General features: G+C 39.9%; 1 protein-coding gene across 1 annotated transcript in view; it reads left to right on the top strand.

Moving 5' to 3' along the window:
- The first annotated feature begins 63 nt into the window (after window positions 1–63).
- The window catches only part of PUS10 (pseudouridine synthase 10), a 34,847-nt gene continuing 10,824 nt past the window's right edge, over window positions 64–24,086 (top strand). Inside the window, exons 1-10 of the mRNA XM_075707461.1 lie at window positions 64–90; window positions 2,585–2,721; window positions 4,301–4,567; window positions 6,215–6,301; window positions 12,614–12,648; window positions 15,029–15,140; window positions 16,817–16,878; window positions 19,506–19,551; window positions 22,179–22,243; window positions 23,300–23,385. Of these exons, the coding sequence (XP_075563576.1) occupies window positions 2,596–2,721; window positions 4,301–4,567; window positions 6,215–6,301; window positions 12,614–12,648; window positions 15,029–15,140; window positions 16,817–16,878; window positions 19,506–19,551; window positions 22,179–22,243; window positions 23,300–23,385 (886 nt within the window). The 5' untranslated portion in view covers window positions 64–90; window positions 2,585–2,595. The remainder of the gene's footprint in view (window positions 91–2,584; window positions 2,722–4,300; window positions 4,568–6,214; window positions 6,302–12,613; window positions 12,649–15,028; window positions 15,141–16,816; window positions 16,879–19,505; window positions 19,552–22,178; window positions 22,244–23,299; window positions 23,386–24,086) is intronic.

Below are 24,086 nucleotides of genomic sequence, written 5' to 3'. Positions count from 1 at the left end.
TCCTCCTCGCCGCTGCTCAAGCCTGCGCCGCCTCCGCTGGGCGCCCGGGCAGGGAGGCGAGGCCCGGCGCGGAGCGAGGGGCGTTGGGAGGTGATGGCTTCTCCCCGGGAGCGGGGCGGAGCGGAGCGGAGCGGGCGGCAGCCCGCAGCCCATCTGCGGTTCCTGCGGGAGGGCGGCCCTGCGCTGAGCGCTCCCCGTTCCCTTTCCCCCGCTTCAGCCCGCGCGAGGCGCCTCAGCGGGGGCGGGGGGGGGGCTATAAACGGTTCTAACGGTCGGGGCGCGCGCTTGTGTGGGGGGGGTTACGGGGCTCCCCCCGGAGAGCTGAGGCGTCGGGCCGGGAGCGCTGAGCTTCCCCGTAGCGCGGCTGGGCCCGGTCGGGGTCGGCCTTGTCGCGATGGCGACCCGCCTGTCGTGGCGGGGGCTTCGCCGTTCGGCGATCGCGGGGAAGGTGTTAGTCCCGGCTGGCGGCGGGGGGCGGGGCGCGGCTCCGTGGAGAGCGGTGCCCGCCGTCCCGGCCGGGCTGCTGCCGCGCAGCGCCTCATGAAATCCGCCCCTGCAAGCGGAAGAGCTAAGGAGCCTCTCAGTGTTTTGGAGTTTTTTTTTTTTTTCTTAACTCCCTTGGTTCAGACGATGGAAGCGTGAAAATTGATTGTGGCAATATTTTAAGTCTCATGAAGCTCAGCACAAGAAGGACATGGAGCTGTTGGAGCGGGTCCAGAGGAGGGCCACAAAAATGATTCGAGGGCTGGAGCCCCTCTCCTTCGAGGCCAGGCTGAGGGAGCTGGGGTTGTTCAGCCTGGGGAAGAGAAGGCTGCGGGGAGACCTTAGTGCCGCCTTTCAGGGCTTAAAGGGGGCCTACAGGAAGGATGGGGGCAATCTTTTTAGCAAGGCCCGTTGTGACAGGACAAGGAGTAATGGTTTTAAACTAAAGAAGAATAGATTTAGACTAGACATAAGGAAGAAATTTTTTACAATGCGGGTGGTGAAGCACTGGCACAGGTTGCCCAGAGAGGTAGTGGAGGTTCCATCCCTAGAAACATTCCAGGTCAGGTTGGACGGGGCTCTGAGCACCCTGATCTGGTTGAGATGTCCCTGCTCGCTGTTGGGCTGGATGATCTCTAAAGGTCCCTTCCAACCCACAGCGTTCTATGATTCTAAGCTGAATCGAGCTGACAGTCACCTGAAAGTATGTTTGTTTTATTTTTTCTTTTTAAAAGCAGGTTTGAAGTTTTCTAGATAGTTTTTACCGCTTACCATAAAGAAACCAAATCCAGGAGAAACTAAATTAATTGAATCAATAACTTTTCCCATGCTGTGAAGGTTTTTCTGTGCAAGGTACTCCTGAGTAAGATAGGACATTAAAGGTTTAACAGACTGTGCACGACACGGAGAATGCCAATATATCCTGCCTCTGCACTGCCTCTTGCAGTATAAAAACTAGGGGGATATAAAATATTGCATAGTGGAGCTAAGTCCAAAACAAAATCAAGTGGTTCATCTGTCAGTAGGTACTGTGGAATTCCTTGCCAAAGGATGTAGAGGCAAAAGAATTTCAAGGAGACACTGGAGAAGGACTGGAGGAGAGATCTGTTAAGGTTTACCAACAGGCAAACCTCACTAAGTCAAAGGAATCCCCCACCAGAAAAAACTGGAGGCAGAGAGCACTTGGCAGAGGTATATGCCCTGCACAGGCATATTTTCCCGTGGCATCTGTTTATTCCTGCTTTGGGTGACGGTAGACTAACTAAACCTTTGGTCTGAACAACTGTGGTTATTCTTATGTGCCTCCTAAACTTTCCTAGAAATCTAGTAAGGGTGAGCACCTCGCTCGGAATCTTTCTTTTTCCATATTTTTCTAAAAATGCAGGAACTTAAGTTTGCTGGGAGTTCTAGCCCACTATTAAATTTCACCCAACGAAATTAGTCTGCTCTAAAGTTCCAGGCAGAGGGGGTGATAGGAAACCAAATTACCCATAATCTTTTAGGAAAAAAAGCATTATGAGATCTCCCACAAAAACAGTAGTCCAATATTTGAGATAGGAAATAAGAAATCTCAAAAAATTGAAGAGGCTAATGGATAGAAAAGACTTCTTTTGCCTTTAGGGCTTTGTGTGACAAAAGGGGATGGCATCTGGGTTTTGGTTGGTTGGGGTTTTTTTCCCTGTGATTTTAACAGAATGTTTCTTTAATTGCTACAATTTTAGAAGGAATTGCCATTGTACGATTAGCTTAATATGTCTTGGCTCCACCCGCCTTCTCTGTTCAGTAAAGGGTAACATGTAATGTAATGCACTTTACCAAAGATAAAACTCTGATCAAAAGCTCAGCATACCTTTGTCAGAACTCTTGACTTGAGATTTTTCTAGGAAGTACAGAAGCTTTTCCCCGAGTCAGTGGTCTTTTTGGGTTGGTCTTCCAATTATGTTGTGCCTTTGATTTAAGACAAACATGTATCCTAAACTTTTTCTAGAGCACAAAAAAAAAAAAATCCAGCGATTCTAAATACAGTGCAGTTAAATGAGTCCTTTTATTATTGAATTGCTGAATTGTATTTATTCTAAGCTTTTTTCTTTTTTAATTTTAGAATTATCCAGGATGTCTTCACTAACAGAAAAGGACAGACCGATTGTTCAGCTGTTACTGAACACTGGCACTTGCCCACGATGTATTTTGAGGTTCTGCTGCGTGGGATCACAGGCGCTTTATAGACGTCCATACAAGGTTTGGTCTTTGTATTCCTAATTAGAATGTGTGAACGTACGAATGCAGTGTTCTTTGCGCTGCCTTGGAGGAGAAGGTTGTTGTATTCTTGGACTCTTTGCCTGAGAGGAGAATGCTTTGCAAAATGAGGTATGAAAAATGACTGCTGCTACACTGTGCAATTTTGAGAAATTACAAGAATCATAGAATATAACAATTGTTGTGGGTGAAGTTTGACTGTGAAAGTTGCTATGTATTCCCTGAAAACACCAGAAAACAGGGCATGTTAGCTTCTGCACAGCATGGCTCTACCACATTTGAAGCAGAGCAGCTATGACTGTTCCCTCTCTTCTTTTTCCTTTAATGTAATAGGTAGTAAAGGGGCTGTGGGCAGTGCAGCTGATGCAGAGGAGAAACCATCTATGCTCCAAACATTTTTGCCTCGTGCTTCCTTCTTTCAGTAGAATTGGTAGGGGGATGTAACTGAAGAATTGCAGAGCACGGGTTAAGGATAAATCTTCCTTTTTCAACCAGTCAAACTCAGTGTTATTAGGCGTCCTTTTTAGCTGACCTTAGTGCTGAAATTCAGTGTTCTTCAAACTTTTTCCTAGTTGTGCACAATCATTCTTGCCTTTGTTCTTGTATTTGATACTCCTCAACTTGGTTTTGGCTATTTGCTCCTCCTCCATATTGGTTCTCTGAGACCTCATTGTGTAGGCCAAATAAACATCTCCATTTACCTGGACGAATCGCTTGTCTTTATGCTTGCATCTTCTGGTGCCTGTCTTGATTGTTTCACCTTTGTTCAAGTTTAGACTCTCTAGAATGAATTTGTAACATCTTTCTTCCCTGTCCTTTTCCATTTTCTATCAGTGATTTGAGAAGTGTTCATTCTGTGCGACATTTTTTATTCTTTTGTATCTCTACCTAATATTCCTGAGTTGCAGCAACACAGTTACTGCTGTCTTTGTTACTGAAGACCTTTTAATAAATCTTTCTTTCTGAACTATGTCTTGCCTCTATCTCTCATCCTTCCTAAAATTCAGACCTGCAGGTAATTCTTCTCTCTCCTCACCAGCACATCCTTTAATTTTTGTAGGCTTCTGTCTTTATATGAAGTTCTTCCTCTGTGTATTTAATTTCACCCTCACCAGTATCTGCCTTCATTTTCTTCTCATACTATACTAGCCAATTCTCTTCCTAGTCATCTGGGCTAGTGGAGTTGGAGGAATTAAATTCTAACATAATCTAAATGACCAAAAGGCAATAAACATCTATTTTCATTGAATAGTGATGGGGCCAAAGATAAATGCATTTCTGCAAGTCAGGTCTGTAAAGTGTTCTCACTCTTCTTGGATGATAAAGAAGCCTGCTGGGCAAAATTCAATTTCTCTGGAAAACATTTGGAGAGAAATACAGCTTGGAGGTTTTTAAACGTGTAGATGTCTTTTGCTATAAATTCCAAGTTATTAATTACATACACTAAGGCTAAACTGGAATGGTTAGTACTACCTTTTAGAATTGTGTTTTTAAGTGCTTGTTACAGCATTGGAGAAAAGAGGAAAAACCAACAACAGTATGATTCCTCTGTTTGTGTTAGGATTTGATGAAGGATTTAAAAGAATTTCTGAAAAATAATCAAGAAAAAGAAGATAGGGTTTGTTTTGACGTAGTTGATCCACCTTGTAAGAGAATCAGACTTGAACACATGGAAGAAGGGCCTGATGATCTGAACCACAATGGAGCGCTGCAGCAGATTCCTTCGGTTAATGATGAAAATACTGCAGTGGAGAACTCAGCTGTGAACATTTGCAGTGTGTGTTTGGGAATTCTTCAGGAGTTCTGCGAGGCTGACTTTGTTAAAAAGGTAAATAACCCGTTCTTAATCTTCATGTGTACTTTTATTGGAGCTTGTGCATGTTGGGGTCTACAGTATAGAGCCGCTGATTAAAAAAACCCGTGCAGTTAAACAATTGAGAGAAAGATACCAGAAAACAAACTGAAATATTGACCTCTTTTGAATATTTGAAATGTAGATGGCGCCATTCAACTACATACCGCTCGTTGACAGCGTTTGCATACCTCCCCTGCAGCTGGGACATAAAATTTGTCCGTGTGACCATATTTTACCCAGGCCTTGTCATAATGTCACTTTTTAGAAAACATAGCAATGCAGGTGCAATGGAATGACTGCTAGGGGCACATTTGCCTATGAAAAGGACTAACAGATACGTGGTTACATGAATTTAGGAGGTAACCTGAGGTTCAGCTGCTTAGGTTACAAGGAAAACCTCACTGTAAATGGTCACCTCTCTCTACTTCTGTGAAGGGAAAATGAGGAGGCGTCAACTGCTATGCTCTTCAGCTTAACTACATGTTCCTAATGTAGCATGAGTCTGTCTTTACAATGTACTACTATTTAGAAAGCCACAGAGGGAAAAAAATGTTTTGGTGCTACAACAGATTGTAGATAATGGAGAAAATATGAGTTAGGAGAGAATATGGGCATGAGCGTTGCAAACATCATCTCTGAGCAATAAAATTGCTTATTTGACAAACTGAAATATCAACGAGAAAAATCACACTTGCATTTGCGATGTTTAACAGAGTTTTAATATAAAAGAATTTGGTTTAATAGCATGAATATATCTAAAAATGAGACTAAACAGGAAGCATAGTATATAGTTTCTGTTGTTGTGCATGATAGGGTTTTTTTGTTTCCATTGGCAGAGTATAGATATTTTTAAAGAATCCACTTCTAAGACTTGTACTCTCTTGAGTAGCAACGGAAAATCTGTCAGCATTTGTTAAGGCACCACAAAATTTGATGATTTTATAAGGAAATTTCCTTATCCGAGAAGTTAATTTCACCTTGAAAGCTCACAATTCAGTTTTAACATTCACTAAAATTAAAATCACTGGCATCTTGGATGACTTCTCCATGTGTGTTTAAGGTTACTTCCAGTAGGGACATCTAGCCATCAGCTCTCGCTAGCCTACTTTAAAATGTTTGATGTGTGTTTGGGTTCTTACTTTATTTCCAGTGACAAACGTGATTTTTTACGATGAAGAGTGATTATGAATGAATTCTGTGGACACCTGTTTGTTCCTGTCTTATCCCAGGATCTTAAAACGTTTTTATTGTCATAGAATTGTATCACTGCCATGAAGACAGATATTCTGAGTCAGCTGTTCTAGCCTTTGGTCACTGTGGTGTAATTTGTTGCACTAAGATTTCGCTATACAGTTGCTCTTAGCCTTAAAATGGCGAGTTTGGTTGTGTCATAGCAATAAGGATACAGTTTATTTGTAACTTTTTCTCTTTTTTGGTAACGGAACAAAAAAGCTTATATTTCAATAAGTTGTTAGGGATTACCCTGGTTTGTGTGTTGGTATCTGTCTGAATGTGTATTAACATGGATTTATAGCGATTACACTAGAATAAAGAATATCCTGAAAGATTATCAACTCAGTTCCATTGCTGTGGTTTAATATTAAAATCCTTCTTTAACAGGTGTGCCAAAAGGTTAATTCCGCTGACTACCAGTTCACTAGTTTTGTATTTTCTGTGTCGCTACCCCCACAGTTGTCTGTTAGGGAGGTAAGTGTTTACAGATATTTCTTCATAACTTAAATGCATATTAAAGAGAATAACTGTGGAATGTACAAGCTGGAAGTGGTTTGATTTTTAAGTGCTGTTGTTTAAAAAAAACAAAACCACATGCTAGAAGTGAAGTCTGCTGTCCCCTTCCTTGTTGGTGAGTATTATGTTAATTAATAAAGTGTCTAAGTCCCTTCAGTTTTCAGTTAGCCCAGAGAAGGAACTGCACAGCTGGTGCCTTTCCTGAAATAAATGATAATTGGTAGTGCAGAATACAAATGAAGGAATTTGAAGATCAACATTTTAACTGTTCTGCATTTTAAATGATGCAAAAATACACATTTTAATAGTCACCTGTCTGGGGCATTGTTGAAAGTCTAGATTTGTAAAACTACGGTTGGTAGCAGTTGTAAAACTACTGATTTTCATGGCAATTTTAATCAAACTTAAATTGTTTACATTTCAGTCATTTAATTACAGAAGATAATGATAACATAGAGAGGTGTATAACCCTGGTAATTTTTTTTTTTTTAAGTTGGGGGAGAATGCTAAGCACAGTATCTATGATCAATAAAATGCCAATTTTTCCTTAGTTGTGAGATGTTTTATGGCGTTCCCCTGCTTTCTGATAAAAAATGATGCAAAAATACTATTCTAAAGGGCAACATGTAAATCTTTATGATAGATGCCTGCTGCGGTAAGATGTAGTAGAAGCTTCAGTGAACGTGGCAGAAAGAAGCATAGGTCTTCTTGGATATACATATAAACCTGTGGTGAGGTCTGTTCTCATCCCACACAGCCTGATGGTTAAATAATTTACTACACTTTTAATGTTGATTTGTACTCTTCTGGCATCTCGGGCCAATGCCAGTGTAATAGCTGCGTTGTGCTAACACAGATTCTACTTCTAAGTCTTCTTGAACATAAGATTCTCTACTTCCCATCTGAAATTAAGCATAGTTGGTGTGTTTGCTTCAGCTGCCGCTGTGTCTGGTAAAATGATCCCAGATCAAATTGCTTTGTGCTTTCTGAATGGATGAACGTTCCTTACTCCCATTTGATTTTATGGTCATCCCAAAAGTAAGATATGTTTTAAAAAAAAACAACCCACTTTCAGGCTAGGTGAGTGTATGGATGCGTGCGTGTGTGCCCATGATGCTCTGTAAAACTCCAAATGTAGGTCAAACTTACTCCGACTTTATGCCCGGTGTAAGCTTAGCTGTTTAAAAAAAGAGGAATCTTATTATTTTTAGGGTACTATTGATCAGGTCTTTTCCATTTCCAGTCTATCTTTGCTAGTCATTACTGAGACCTCCCTTACTCTATTCATTATAGCCTCAATGAGCAAAACGAAAGTGATGTATGGAATCTTTTGGCTGGAGTTCCAACTGCAATTCCCATGTTATCAAGTTCTTAATACGTTTCCATTATGCGTCTTTAGCTTGACAGCTCTAGTTTATCTAGCTTAAAAATAACTTCCTTTTTGTTTTTTTTCCATAGCATAGCTATATAACGATGGAGGCGAGGAAAGAAAAAAATTTGATGCTACTGTTCTTCCTCACCCTCCTTGTGGGTCTTTGCCAGAATGCCTCGGTAGAGGGTGTTATTGCATTGCAGTTCTAGCTCAGTGGTGTTCTCACGCTAATCTGAACAAGCAGGGCAAGCGTTTCTGTTTGCTTTTGAGGCAGCCTTGGCTGTAAATGGAAGCAAAAAATAATAGTTTGCTTCAGAGAGTTCCTCTTGCTGGTTGAAATATTGATGATACACTGAGACTGGGTGGACTGGGAAAACTGACTTGGCAGATGCAGTCGGTAGAATTTATTACTTTATAGTAACTTTGTCTTCTAAGTGCAATAAATTATAAGTTCGATAAAAGGGATGAAATGTAATTTTTAACCCGTCCATCTGCTTCATTCAAAGTGTCTTGTCCTTATGTTCAAGCAAACAAACAATACTACAGTGCTTGGTACAACCAAGGGAATAAAAGTTGTGGTGTGGGTCTAGAAATGAATAGGTGGAGTGAGATGAGTGAGTAGGAAGCTCCAAAACCAGATCTGTTCTCTTTGGAAACAGTTTTGGTTCGTCTGGGAGCAGGTCTGCATTAGGAAATTCCTGCTGTCCCGTCTATTCCATCCCTTCAGTCTTCCCAAATGCTAAACAGCTGCTTGCGTAGCTGTGCTCTAACTGAAGGGGTGAAAATGGGTGATGGTGGAGACAGAAGCTTTTAAAATCATGCGGGTTTATTTACCACCTATCCATTTATCACTTCAGAAAACAATTGGTAAAAACAGCTCCTGTTTTACAGTTACAGAAAAGCAGAAAGTAATATAATATGTCAAAATATCTCAAAATGCTTTGTGTTGAAAAGAGGTCTTTTGTTAAATTCTGCTTTTAATTCTTTGAACTGCATTCTACAAGAACATATGTAATTTTATCATAAAAGCACACCCTGAAGACAGCCTCCCTCCCATTGACCTTTTGTATGACACACAGATTTTCTCTGACTTCTTTTTGACAGAAAACCAGAAGCTGCCTTTTAATATTACCTTCAACTAATTTAATTATGACAGTTGTCATCCTGCCAAGTCTAAAATGTACGATGGGAGCCGAAGAAGAGTGGGACATAAAATTTACATTTGCATAGTATTTGTATCTGTAATGCAAAGAAGCTATCGCCTCTTTCCACAAGTAGGATATTTGATTAAAATAAATCATAAATACAGGAGTCCCAAGTTTATGTCAGACAACTATATTAGAATATGAAGTGAGTCATGCCCTTCAAAAGGGTGACTGTTAGCTATGTCTGGTAGTCTCAGTTGTGATCCATCATCCTGGTACTTGCTACAAGGACATTGATGCAAATAGCATCTGTAGTCATTAGTCCCTGTAGGACCGTGTATACCTCATCGTGGAATTCCCCATCTCGAAGCTCTTTTCTAATACAGTGAAAAAATGCTGTGGCTGGGATTGCACATGGCATTTCAACTGTTGCCACTGTGATCCCTCAGATAGCATCAGAATAATATCCTGCAGCTTGTAATCAATATAGTGCCTGAGCTGGTGTATTTCAGAAATATATTTGCTGTTAAGCATTGCCCTGCAGGCTTGAGCTCTGTAATGAGCATTTTTCATTTTCAAACCACTTCACAAACATAAAGTAATTACGAAGTAGAGGGATCTGATCCCCTGCTTCACATACAGCTGGGAGAGAGTAGAGGGGTTTGGCTGGCTTGGTGGTTGAATGTGATTTGGAATTTGGGATCTTTTGGCTTCTGTGCTCACAGTACCCTAATCTATTGTTTCCCCTTAACTGAAGGGGAAAAGTAATTTCTTTAATTCTCTTTCAGTTTTGAAGTCAAGAGAGAGGAGATGGAATTTGACCTGTGGTCTCATTTTAGCATAGCTACTTACATGCAGAAGTTTTCTCTATTTTGTAATTGTACCCCTGTAAAACAGGGGAAAGGAAAGAGATTAGCCACCCGACTGAGTACCAAACCTATATGTGCTTTAAATCAAGGCATATGAGATTTTTTAAATTGGCATTTGTCAAATGCAGATTTCTAGACCTGGTTCTATGGTTGTCATATTCTCTAGTTCAGAATTATGTTCAAGGAATTTCAATTGGCAACTATTTTTATTTATGATCTTATCTGGGTTATTATGCAAACAAGATTACAATATACTTCATGGTGTTTTGTGAAGCAGTCTTACTCATACTGTCTACAAATGCAGGATAATGAATCACAGTGAATTTGAGTAAACAATATTCCATCAATACAACTCTATTTATTTTGTTCAGTAGCGTGCTGTTTTGTGTGTCGCGTATTTAACAAAGTTTGTGTTCTCTCTCTGCCATCCCTCTTTCTCCTTAATATTTCTAGCACTGTTTTTAGGGTTCCCTCATTCTTTCAGATGTACCAAAGGAAGGATAATAGACATTTTTTCTGATTGAGTTCCTCTATCAGTGTGTAAAGAGATCTATGATGTGGTTAATTCTGTGATCAATGGAAAGATGATGTGATCCTGGCTCTGCTCCTTTAAGTTTGATACATGTTTTCAAACCTCTTCATTAGAATTATTTCCCTGACAATAGGCAGCAATTCTTTTGGCAGGGCGTGGGGCGGGGGGGTTATTCTCAAAGCACAATATATGAAGAATGAAAGACAGGGAAGGAATTTAAAATTCTGAAGAATTTAAATCAGTGATGTTTACTGCTTTTGAGATACCAACTCTTTTGGACATTGCATATGTATATATGGTTGTATGACAAGCGTATGGAGTTACCTTTCTCTGACACTTTACTAGTAGTCTGTAGTCCACAGATCGAAAACTACTAATTTTGATTTTTTTTTTATTGTAGTTGTTTCAAACTAAACAACTTGGGTTTTGAAATTTATCTTCAGTGAGGATGGTGAGACTAGGTGTCCAGCCTGTGTATTGACAGTACGGTTTCTATTAGTTAAGTGGCATCCTGCCAGTTTCAATGTATTTTGTTGTTGTTGTTAGTAGAGGAAGAACTGAGAATGTTATTGTTGTTGTTGTTGCTTTGTTGTAGGAAGTTTTGAGGGGAGTTTTTCTCTTCTTGTTAATTGCTTTTGCACTGATAGGCATTCTGCTGAAATGGAAACATTGTACGGGTCTTTGGAATACCTGTGTCCAACATCACTTTTTTTTTCTACTTAATTAAAGACCTAATGGAAAAGCCATTTCAGTTCAAAGTTAAAATTCTGGTTAGCTGTAATGCACTTCAGTTTAGTAAGGTATATTTTCATTGTGGTGCAGAGAATGGCAGTCACTCTTGGCCCACACAGAGGCAAAATTTAAAGCCTAAAGTGCTGAATAATTACTGCACCGAAATAATAGATCATTTTGTAGAATCAATATCAGTACAAAGAGAAGTGAGTGAGACTGCGAAGAGATGCATCTTTAAAATGTTTGGCTCCCCAGAGCAGAGTTTGGGAAAGAGGTGCTTTTGGAAGCTTTTGGCATAAGCAGCATTGTTTGGAAGTCTTGATAATTTTTAATTTTGTTCAAGTCTGTTAGTGTTGCACTGATTTGATGGCTCCTTTGTGCTTGCTTTTGTATTTTTCTGTCGTCCTTTCATACCAATGGTAATTTTAATTCTGCTTTTGACCTTTGTTATAACTATTGTTAATTTTCATACTGCTGAGTTCCATTCGTTGGCTGGGACACCTAAGTGGTGGTTCATGGTCTTCTTTCCTGGGCAGTGTTGCATCTAAGGGGCCTGCTACATAATGTTTCTTTACATATATAAGGCTGCTAGAGGAGAGGAGTAGAGTTTGAGGAAGGATTTACAATGCATGGATTGTGGACAATCATGCATTAGAGCAGGTTGTCCAGAGAGGTGGTGCAGTCTCCATTACTGGACGTTTTCAAGAATTCATTGGATAGAGCCCTGAGCAGCTTTGTCTGATTTCATAGCTGATCCTGCTAGAAGCACAAGGTTGGATAGAGACCTCCTGAGGTCCCTGAATTATCCTATGGTCATGTATGTCAAAGAAGTGTATCAGGAGCTGCAGAAGGTGGTATTCACAGAGAATCTGCACAAAGCAGCAGAGAAATGAAATTGGCAATTGGGAAATGAAAAAGGAGAATTCAAGGTTGAATCTGCCCGTGATTCTCCGATTACCTCTTCTAGCCATTCCTGCGTATGCTGTGTGATAAATAATTGTTAGTGAACTCAAGCATTTGTACTAAAATGTCTGATTTCTAGAATTATTCCTTCTGTTCCTCAGCTTTCTCATATTCAGCCTATGTCTCCTAAACTAAATGGTGTGCTTTAAATAAGGGGACAGTCGTCAGGGAAAGGGTTTGTGATTACCATAAGACCAAGTATGTCTTTTATTTCATGTTTTTAATAATGGATGATAACTGAATTTGATTTTTTTAATTTAGATGTCAAATCAGTTTTCATATATCATCCATTTAGACACTTTTGTTTTCCCTTTGTATGGTAGATAACTGCTAGTTGCACTTGACTTAGGGTGCCAGAGTCTTTTTCTAGTTACAGAGTTAATAGCAAGTCTCAAAGTGTGTTTTATGTAGCCTGATCTTTTTTTATAAAGCCAGATAGGGTTTGAGGTAAATTGCAAAGTGATGTCTTACAAAGAAAAACAAATACCAATTTTATCTTTCCACTTCTAAAGCAAAAGCTAAATTAAAATCCTAATACTTCCTTTTTGTCCTCTCAAATTGTTGGGAGTTTTGAGCCTGAATTTCACTTGCTTTTTCTTTTCTTTTTTTTTTTTTTTTTCTCCTCTCTTCTTCCTGGGCATGGCTGTTGACCTATAGCGTGCTGCTTGGCTGCTGGTAAAACAGGAAATGGGGTGAGTAATTTCTTTTGGCAACCCTCATACCACTTCTGTTAGAGAGTTCTCCAGATTTAGAGAAAGGAGAGATACTCTTACTATAACTTTTTTCCAGCATAGTAGAAATGAGAAACCACTTAGTGCAGTGCACCTGCTGAGACGTGTATGTTAAGAGAAAATTTTAACCAAGCAATTAATGCTATATTTTCGAGGTCAAGACAGTTGCTTTCATACAAAGGCACTTCTGCTAACAGTTGTGGAATATGTAGACTGACTTCCTATGTCCCTGGCCAAGATCTTAATTTACTTTGTACCTTCAACACTAATCATAAGGAAATTCATAACTGTGATGTGCTGTCATTGTATTTGGGTTTTTTTTAAATTTTTTTATTGTCTGTAGCTTTCGCTGTATGTCTGACAAAAACTCTTTTATATAGACACCATTTGTCTATACAGATGTTGAGCAGGCAAGAAGTTGATTTTACAGTCTTGTTATCATGCTGTTGTCCAGTTTACTTGATGCTCACGAAGGAGAAGGTGGCAGATGGTTTGGTTTTTTGTTTGGTTTTTTTTACCTGGTTTGACCTTAATTGGTGTTCGTTATCTATTTTGCCTCATAGTGTCGTTATAGCTAGGACATGGCATTTCAGCTTGGAGTGCAGGCTGTCTGTCCAACTGTACAGCTTTGAGTTAGCTTAATGGTCCTGAGAGGTGCCACGATGCCATCTATGAGCCAGAATCTTCTTGCACATGGAAGACATAATGAAATACAGACCTCTTCAGGTTTAGCTTACATTAATAGTGCCTGAAAATTGTTAGTCAGATAATGGTGAAAAGTCAGTAGTGTAGCGAGAAAGATATTAGTGCCGTGGGTGCAAGTTAGTTTTGACTCGTCTTGTTTATACCTCAGTGTTCTGAAATCAATTTAAACGCTTGATTCTTTGTCTTTGAATGGATAAATTGTCTTTGTGGGCAAGAGGAAAGAAATCCACTTGTCTCAAAGTTAGTTGAGGATACTGAGCTAGTCTTTGGTGGAAGCCATCTTGGCTGGAAGTGCCATTGCAAGATATTCATAGAAAGCTAGACTAAAAGGTGATGAATCACTTTCTACTTTGAGACTAATTTAAAAGCAATTGTTTCATTAAATTGCTTGAGAGAGGATGAGACCCTGTAGGGCAAATACTGTCCACGTAGCCTACCATTGGTGCCATATGTATAGGAGGACGTGCGCTTTGATCTGTAAGTTCCCAAACAAGTGGTTTGAAATCATATGCTGGTATCCTTACAGGCATCTGCTCCTTTTAATTTCTCTCTCCATAGGCAAAGACAGAGGAGTCGAGGCCTGGTCTTGTACCTACAGAGGTAGTTGAGCCTCTCCCAGCAAGGTCAACTGAGGTTGTCATCTGGGCTTTTCCTTTTAGCAATTTGTGCCCACTGGAGTTCATACCCTCCTTTAATGAAGGACTAGATCACCCTTGTAGCAGTAAAAATAAGTCTAACAATTTTTTTCTTTTTTTTTTTTTTTTTTTTAAAACAAAGGATTTTTGTGCATATGTCTTTTTCAGCTCTTCTCCAGGTAGACTGTGGAAAGACTCTTGCAACTTTTGATCCACCATGAAAATATGGCATGAGTTTCCTCAGTGCATGTTCTTTTACACAGGAAGAAAAAGAAACTGTTTTTATATGTTAGTGAAAAAAGCACTGGCAAACAGAAACGGGGCAAAACAAGATATTATTTAGGCTGGAGGCTGGACAGGAGGCTCCTTAGCAAGTAGCACAGGTACTGCCCTGCAGGGTCCAGATACTCAGTTTACTTAAGCTGGACTAGATGTTGATTTACTATCGGAAGGATAACGTAAGTGCTTATGTGACCACCCGGAGAGCTGATCATCTCACCCATCTGCCTGAAAAACAACACCTTTTTAGGGTTTGCTTTAAATGAGATCAACAGGCTGGTATTAACTTACCGTGCTGTGTAGTATCAGTGTGCAAGTGCTGGCAGGAATGCATGGCCAGAGGCAGGGAGGAGGCAACATAGTTCTAAGTTGGCTTGAGCTGACTGTAGCTCCAGTAGCGACACCTTTAGCTACTCCCTGCCGAACTCTTATGTGTTTATTGGGAAGCATCTTACCCAGAATCCTGGTCTGGCCTTAACGTTTCCTCAACACTTTGTTAATTCAATACAAAGATTGAGTGCTGTTCTAGGAGATCATGGAACAGCCTTTCATTCTTTCATGCCATGGTCTGTATGCTTGGTACTTTTGTCCTTTTTTATTTGTGCATTGCTTGTTTACCTGGGACTAGTTACTTAGGTTTGTCTTGAGATACTATATCTGTCATGCATCTATCTTTGACAGACTCCTGTGCAAGTTATTATTTCTTTGTGTATGTGATTCAGAAAACTGGGCCTTTCCTTGGCAAAGGATGACATTGTTCAGCTGAAAGAAGCTTATAAGTGGATTATTCATCCCCAGTTGTCAGAAGAGTTGGGTGCTCCTGCTGATGGAAAGGTGTTGTATTAAGAAAACACTTTTTTTTCTCTCTTTCTGTGTTTTTTTTTATTTTTTTTTAACATGTTTGTGTGTATATATGTATTTATACACTTAATATATGAGGGGAAAAAAGAAGTGCTTTTTTCCCCCCTCATTAACAGATAAACAAGTTGTACTGTTCTTATATTCACTGTAGGGGGAGGCAAGGGGGAAGTTCTTTTAACCAGATACCTCCAAGTCACAGTACTGAGGGGTCCAATCTTCATTTTTGTACACATAGGTCATTGCATCTTTTGAAACCATCGTAGTCTTTCGCTAAATCTCTTGCTCTTGGGCTGCCATCCTCCTTTTATCAGTGAGACTTTTTCAGTTTTCTCATTTTCCAGGATCTCTGTTTTCCAGAGGCTAAGGAATGCTCACTCATTCCTTCTTTGCCCTCCTATTACTGCCAACACTGTTACTGCTCTGTGAGATAAATTGTTCAGGTTGTTAGCATGTTAAATTCTATGGATAAAATAAATTTCTGAAACATACTGAAAGAGGAAAGACTGGTCCTTGTTCACTTTAATGAATGCTAGAGATAGGCATGTTAGAACCTGCAATACCTGTAAGTAGACAGTAGAAAAATTTTTTCAAACCCTGTTTTCAACTTTCAGATTCTGACTAACACTCTTAAAACATTTCTGAAATGCATTGACTGAACATGACATTCAGATGTTGCCAGACAAATTCAGAAACACCGTCATCTTGAATGTAAAATTTGTGCAAACATGGCTAAAATTCCTGCTGAGGACAAGGCAGTCTGCAGTTTTTACTTGTCATCAGCCATAGGACTGACCCCAGGACTAGACTCACTTAGTCTGAGTGTTGGTTTGTCAGCTTCCATAATAATTACAGATTGTGTTTTCCCCAGGGGTGCTAATTGAAAACATCCCCTTTATCTTAATGGAGAACGAAACGCTCAGTTACCCTGAAGATGATCCAAGAAGAAACAAACTTCTTACCTACCGAGCCACTCCAGACATCATTGTACCATAAAAGTTACTTGTCTAGTGCTCTTTATCTACAAGGCACTTGAATATTAGCCAATCTTTTCAATAGCCCTCTTGAGGTATTCTGGTATCTGAATAACAGAAGTAATGAGTGTTGTTTGCCCAAGGCCAAAGAGGGAATTGGGGGTAGAATTGAGATTGCACTAGCGTTCCTGGTCTAGCTGTCAATCCGCTAGGACATGTTGCCTTTCTTTGCCCCAAGGCCATCCAGTCATTGCAAACAAAGCCCCTGACAAAATTTTACAGTGGTGACTACTACAGGGTTTTTATCTTTCTTCTGTGCTATGCACTGCTGTCCCAGAAGGTTTAGGAAGTTTAGTGACCGTAATAGGCTTTGAGCATACACTGTCTGACTCAGTTCCCCCTGTGCAAAATGGGGCTGGTACGTGTGATGCGTAGGTCACTCATGTTTTTGAAGGGCTCTCAGATCATCTTTGGTGACTTCAGAAATGCAAATGCTATTATGGCACATGTTTTAGTATCTTTAGATGATTTGTAGAATAAATGGGTTACTTTCTCTTTTGTCTATCTTTTTACTGTTTTCCTAATATTACAATAAGGATGCTTGAGAATATCCTCCCTGTTTGTTTAACGAAGTATTTCCTTCCTTTTTTCTTTCCTTTTTTTTTTTTTTTGATTTAGAGTTTGTTTGAAGTTAGCGTGGTCTTTGCTCACCCAGAAACAGAGGAGGAGTGCCATTTCCTGTAAGTTTTTATATAAATAACAAAAGATCTTATCTAAATATTGTGCAACATTGTTGGTTTGGATTTGCTACAGATGAGAGTATGCAGTGTTTATAAACTAGAATGGGGCCTGCATCTAAACATCCTCATATTCAGATAGAGTTGCAGAGCTTAAAGTTACGCCCTCTCTGGTTAATTCTGTGCTTTAAAGCCAATGAACAAAATCATCCAGAATTTTGATTTGAACTCGAAGGAAAACATTCATGTAAGTCGTTCAATTTCAGCCCTTTTCAAAGTCATTACCTTCTTCAATATAGCTGTATCATTAAAAAAAACAAATTCAAACCACGTAGTTGCAGGTGGCGGAATCTTTTGAGGTCATGCCTAGGTTTTCCTGCTCTCACAGGAGACGTGGATGGGAGGGAAGGCTTTGAAGTGAGTTAATCCAACTTAGCTGCTTGATTAAAACAAACAGAAGTTCCCTGGCCGCTACACGTAGTTTTTGGCCTGGCCCAATAGAGCATCTGCTATACACAAAGAAGCAAAATATTTCTGTGAATTTAGCTACCATTTAATCTGGTTTCTCAAAATGTATCAGTAGTATATTCTGGATAATTAGGTTCACTCTTCCTGTTTGCTGATGCTTCCTGGAAAACTTAAGTTTCACTCAGTTTCATCACTTGCACTCCTACTGCAAGTTAAATCTCAGCATAGAAAGAGGCTCAGCATAGAATTTCTGACTTCCCTGTTGCATAGTGACTTCATCTCTCGAGACTAGAGATTTCCTTTGCAGCCTTTTTGTATTTCCCCAGTTTTACCCCTTCTGGCAATTTGTGATCTTTGTTTGAATGCCCAATCTGCCACCTTCTTGGTTTTCAACAACTGCATCCTTTATTTGTCTTGGGGCAGGGAGTGAGGGAGTGCATGCTTGGTGACAGACCAGGTATTAGGAAGAATTGATTACCAGTATTTGCTGAACGTGTTTCCTTTCCAGCTTCTTCAAGACTGGGCAAGAGGCAGAGAAAGTATTAGGGCCAAACTACAATTCTAAATAAGGTTACCCTAAATTATCCTGTAAAAACTCAAAAGTTTCTGGATCCTGCACCCTTTTGTTCTTATTTATTTAATTTTACTTGATCAGTTCTTGTTTTCTGTAGTGCTCTTCCTTCCTCTGAAACCTCTCAGCTTTTATTTTCAGCTCATCCTTCCATCCTTTTTGTGACGTTTCAAAAATACTGATGTAGAGCATGTTATGGTGCTCATGTTAGTACCCCAAGCGGAATAGTTGTAGAGGTGAAAGCTGTAAAGAAGTTCCATTCCACATTCCAACTACTCAGGTTTATTCCATGTGACCTGACAATATCCCTTTATTTGCCTTCTTTTTGTGGCATACTTAAACAGCAATTAAGGTTTTAGACATTTTTCTGAAGTAACAGTGTGTTACCTAATTTAATTACATAGTAGTTTCTCAGGCATCAAGGCATTCTGCGTACGTGAATGGCTGGCTCTGGGCATATTCTGAGGTAATGGTTTGGTTTCCATGTAAATAAGGTCCCTTCCAACCCAAAGCATTCTATGATTCTATGGTAAATTTGGCAATTGTCACAGCTTTAGTAATGACAGTCGTGTTTTTTGTGGAAGCAAAGTAAGACTTTGTCTCAATCCGGAGAAGTCTTCCAGGTATGCTTTTGGGTGGGATTTCCAAGTATGGCATTTGCAATTCCTCATCTCCCAAGCTGTTCTTACACAATTATGTGTAGTCAGGTGTGCTAAAATGACCCTCAGTTTGACACGGAAGATTGAATTGGCTCTTATTACTTTATATTTGGAGATTTCTGTTTAAATGTAAGGTGATATTTACATTCTGGAAGAGGGAGTTTGTGATGCTTTGTGTCACACACTGGCCAGGCAAGTTGCTTGTATAGAAACAGCAAGAGGTCAGACCTGCTTCCTTATAGTCTAAAGTAGTTACAGAGGCGTTGAAAAGCACCAGCAAGAAATTGTGTTGTAGGCTAGAAATCATCTCTAACTGCATACATAGAAATCCACTAATAGGAACAGCAACTTCCTCTACAGTACTCAGAAAAAGTGTTTCACTGACTTGGCTTTCACTTTTGTGAAACAACCAATAGTTTCCTTTTGAAGAGGCAAAGCACAAATGGTATCGAACACCTGGGGTTACTTTTTCTGTAATAAATTGAATTTTCCTATCCAGAAGCAGCGATTCGAATCTCTAGTTTGCAGTATGCATTGTCTAAGAAGAGCAAGTATAGATTTCAAGACGTTAGCAAATCTTGCACGGAACTTAAACATTAATCATTGCCTTTATTGAGAAGGACTGGAAAGGACTGAAAGCTAAACTTGTGTGCTTTTCCATCCCATCTCAAAGCTGAGACACGTTTGTGTTGGTCAGAGCAAAAGAGGCTTACGCAGCTTTGTCCATGATTTCTCTGTAGATCAAGCAACGCGCACCTTCCACCGTTTGTGGTTTAGGATAAAGTTAATTTTAAAATCTGCTCTGTGCTAAACTGTGGAAGCGAGATACTGGACATATTGGTACAAAGACCATGTATATGCTATGTGTATAAGTCTGTCTGTCTATTTCTTGTGCTAGAAGAGTAGCAGCTAATTTTCATTTCTGTATTTAGAGCTACAGCCTGTCCAGACTGTTTCAAACCAGCAAAGAACAAACAGGTAGGATCTCATCATTGTTGTATTTCTTTTCTGACATTCAGAATTTCACAGCAGTAGCTACAATGGAAGAATTTATCTGGTTATTCAGTCAGTGCTTAATGTCTGGTTTTCCTTCATCAAAAATCTCTCCAGTTTTCAGTTGTCTGAAAACAAAGTTGTCTTCTTTATTCAGTGAACGTTTCTCCACTTTCGAAAACTAAGCGCTTCGTGCTTTTCTTTAGGTCGTTCATTTTCCAGACTGTCTAACGGCCATAATTTTAGGAACGTTCTCTGGAAATACCTTCCTTAAGATCTAGGAATTTGATTGTCATGCACTAAAAGTAGCATAAAAGATGATCCTCAAGCTCTCTGGGGGTGAAACAGTTCAGATAAGTCACGTTGTGAAGATGAGACTCTGCAGCCGAGAGAGGGTGATCATACTGCATTTTTCATGTTCTCTGATCTAAATGAAAGGCACAATACATGCAGGATGGTTTTGCGCTGTCTACCTCTGGAGGGGGGGAAGGAAAGAAAAGGGACCTTGCCACTTGTTGCAGGCCCTGAGCACACACACAATCATTGACGGAAAAGAGGACATGTAAGAATAAAAAAACAGTTGGAGAGAAACTGATATAAGTAGGACAGTGGGTGTGATCTGAAGGAGAATAAGTAACTTCTATCAGAAGCCTATGCAAGGCCTTTTATTCTTTCTGGTGAAGAGTCTACCGACATTTGGCTGAGGCAGCCTGACCCAGGAATTCTGCCTACTCTACTCCACCTGACCAATAAATGCAAGTCTTTTTTTAGAAGGATTGTATTGTTATAACTCACTGCTTGCGGCATTGCTTTCCTTTAAAAGGGGGCACATCCCCCATAAGGAGTTAAACCAGCAGGGCCTGGCTGTTAAAACCACACAGGCAACAAGATGTAGGGGAATCTAAAGGAAAAATTACTGGCTCTGAAGAGCCGTCAGAGGTTCATCCTTACAAAGAAGCTGTGCTTGAAGCTTCAAGATCTGTGTTAATCAGAGAAGTGGTATAAAAACTGGGTTCTGAGTGAGAATTTCTGTCATCTGCTGCATATACTTATTTAAACCTGCTGCTAGTTTAAGGGTTTTCCAGCTCATCTGTTCTGTGAGAAAGGGGAGTGCTATTATCTCTCATTTATGCTTAGAAAGAGAAAGAGCAGCTTTCCTGAAGGCATCCAGGAACTCTGTGTTAGAGCAAATGGTCCCAAACAGTGAGCTGGTATTTTTCGCTGTTTTTTTCCAAATCGCCAGTCCAGTTTGCAAAAAAGACATCATTAAATTGGCAATTCAGCAGACAGCCACCAAGACGGTCAAGGGGCTGGAGCACATGCCCTGGGAGGAGAGGCTGAGGAACCCGGGCTTGTTCAGTCTGGGGAAGTCTTTGTGGAGGACTCACCTGAATCTCCCCCTAGTACCAACAAAGAGGTTACTGAGAACAGGGAGCCAGGCTGTTCATCACAGCGCACGGTGGAAGGGTGAGAGACAGTGAACATAAGTTGAAATGAGAGGTTCAGAGGAGACATAAGAAAAAACTTTTTACCATGAGGACAGCCAGTCAGTGGAGCAGGCTATGCAGAGAGGCTGTGCAGGCTTCGTCCTCGGAGGATTTCAAGACCTGACTGGGTAAAACCCTGGGCAATATGGTTTGATATCATAGCTGACCATGCTTTGATTAGGAGGTTTGTTTAGAGACCTTCTACTGTCCTCAGCCTTCCTGAAGTAGGATTCCACCTCACCTGTTACAACACTTGTTTCTCCTCTTCTAGGAACCTAAATTCTGTGTTTTCTGCCTTAGCCTACCATTCAGAGCCTTTACCTCTGACTATGAATGAACTTTTGAATTTTATAGACAGGTATCTACTCAACAGTATTGTTTTCAGAAGAACTAGCTGCCCACTGTCACAGATAAAAGCTGGGGCTTAGGTATACTTAACTCCTGAAAATGGGGAAGCTGGTTTAGGTTTCTGTTCATAGATTCAGGATTCTGTTTTTAATCTATTTTCCAAATTTGGACCTGAGCTTCTAAGCACTACTTTTTTTGTTCTTGCTTTTGCACACTTTTGTATATCATCTGAAATAGAATAGTTTCCAAAGATATTCTTAGTATTTCTTTCAGCTAACCAAAGGGCAGACTTAGCAATTGAATACTCTAAGGAGCTGGAGTAGCTTTATTTGGAAGCGCGACGGTAACTGTAGACCTGCTGAAAGTCAGTGGCACTTGTTATTTTTTTCTGTGTAAAAACAGAGTGAGGAAATGTATACTACTGTTCGTACATGCTTTCTAGAAAGAAAGGGGCAAATCTTAGCTCGACGACTAAATAACTGTTATGTTCCAACCTGTCAGCTGTATTAGTTGTATTGCTTTTGTGTTGTGAGTAAGGTTACTTGAATAGATTTTGGCAAAACTACCTGTTGGTCTTTGCCCTGTTAAAGTTAGGGTTAGGATCACAATGAGTTCTTGCTGATAGAGTTGCTCTTAGGTATAAGAAAACACAAAGCACAAGTGAAAAACTTGTGAGAAGTGTACGGTGTGTGTGTTTTAGGGTTCTTTTTCTTCCTTAGGCATATCCTTTCTTAGCTTCTTTTAGTTCTTGACTCATTTTTTTATTTCACTGTGCAGTCTGTTTTCACGAGAATGGCAGTTATAAAAGCTCTAGAGAAGATAAAAGAAGAGGATTTTCTCAAGTAAGTATATACTGAAACTAGTTCTTAGTATTGTGCTTTTGTATAGAATTAGGATGGAGAGGAAAATATTAGGTGGGTAAGCAGTGGTTGTTTAAATTCTGCTAGTTTACTGGTTAAAATGTGTTGCGTTTTCTGTTCTTCTGGTAATAAAATGTCATTCCAGATCTTTTATTTAAAGAGTAGTCTTTAAATGCTTGAATTAAGCCACAGAGGATGGAAAACTGGACATGACACAAATGATGGTCCCTTTCCCATTAGTCAAAGTGCTTCATTGGCTGATTATCTCAGGAGCTGCACAGAGGAGAAATTGTGGGTCAGAGGGCTGCAGTTCTGCTCTGTGCTTTCGGCAATACGTCACTGCAGATCTCTGGGCTGGCATGGGATTTAGAACGGTTAGAAGTGAAAGCAGTTTGTTGTAATATTGCCAGTGATTTACATTCAAAAATCTTTATGTACATCCCCAAAACCACAAAAGAGATTTAGAAATCGTGGAACTTCTTCTGTATTTTGAACCTTAGAGTTTGTAAGGCAAACTTCTCTTTACAAGAAAGACTTTTTCCCATATTTCCAAAATGTTAGGAGTTGAGTTTTAAGAAAACACCAAGTGCTGTAACATGGTAAAAATCACAAGCAGCGGGAAGACATGAATAGACACTTTCTCCGTAGTTCACTGTGCTTAATTGCACTAAGTCTTCACAGGTCTTTTCTTTGATTCCCAGCAAAGATTTAGCAATAGATCCTGGAGATAGTTTTCATGCAGTATTTCGTTTCATTATTGCTATAGCTATAGTATGGTACATCTTCTTAGCACACTTTGGAGTGTTATACTTCGATAATGTTCGATGACAGATTGACAAAAGTATTTGCGATGCGGTGTTGTTGATTTGCTTAACGTTCATCCATTTCTTGATGTTCCAGCTTTTAATGTGAATACTGAGTTTATACTGTAGCTGTGTTTTGTGTAACTGAAGTAATCATCTTTCATTCCATTATTGCTATGGTGATGCTCCATCATGTTCTGGTATTACTAGTCTTTTTTAATCTTTTTTTATACAGGCATTTTCCATGTCCCCCAAGTTCACCAAAGAACCTCTGTGTTGCTCTGGAAATTCAGTGCAATAATGGTGCAGTTTTTGTGGCTGGTAAAGTGATCCATTTATTTGCTACTGTGTTTTCTTAAACATAACTTTATAATACTGCCATGAGACCCGGAAGATTCTTGCTATTTGTTGATTCCTGTAATTAAGTATAAGGAGCAAAGAAACAAATCTATCTCTATCTAAAAGTGGACTTGGTTTGAAAGGGGAAGAAATTATACTTTCCTTTGCTGAAGACATGATTTTGTCAAAAGTTAGAAATTACAGATCAACATGCTAGAGTCAAAATTTGCCTGCTCTTACATTGTGAATTTAAACTTGGAGACTGTGTGGTGGAATACGGTCGAAGAGGGGTAGGAGCTGCAGGAGGGCAGCACGTCCCTGCTGCTGCTCCCAGTGTGCACACACCTCCCTTCTGAATATTTGGGGAGATCCTGCTTTTCCTTGCCATTGTTCTTCTTTCGCTTTGAGAGATGGAAGAGTTCTCTCTTCTAGAGACAGCACAGGATGATGTGAAGGTTTAAAACAAATTTCTTTGCGCCCCTGCTCATTAAGGGGGCTTATCCAGAAGCAGTTTATGAAACGAAGAATTTTGCCCTGTTGTCAAAGCTTGCTCTCTCCTTCAGAAAACCTTTATCCCTGCAAATCCCGCAGTTGTAATATGTCCCCTCATAATAAGCACATGGTTTGGGAAAGGCACTTCCACACTAAGTAGGCTCCCTGCAGTGCTGTTCACTTGCTTGGAT

Source organism: Pelecanus crispus, chromosome 3, assembly GCF_030463565.1.
Source record: "Pelecanus crispus isolate bPelCri1 chromosome 3, bPelCri1.pri, whole genome shotgun sequence".
In the NCBI taxonomy this organism is placed as follows: Eukaryota; Metazoa; Chordata; class Aves; order Pelecaniformes; family Pelecanidae; genus Pelecanus; species Pelecanus crispus.
The sequence above is the reverse complement of the archived record's forward strand: the minus strand, read 5'-3'. Positions and strand labels throughout refer to the sequence as shown.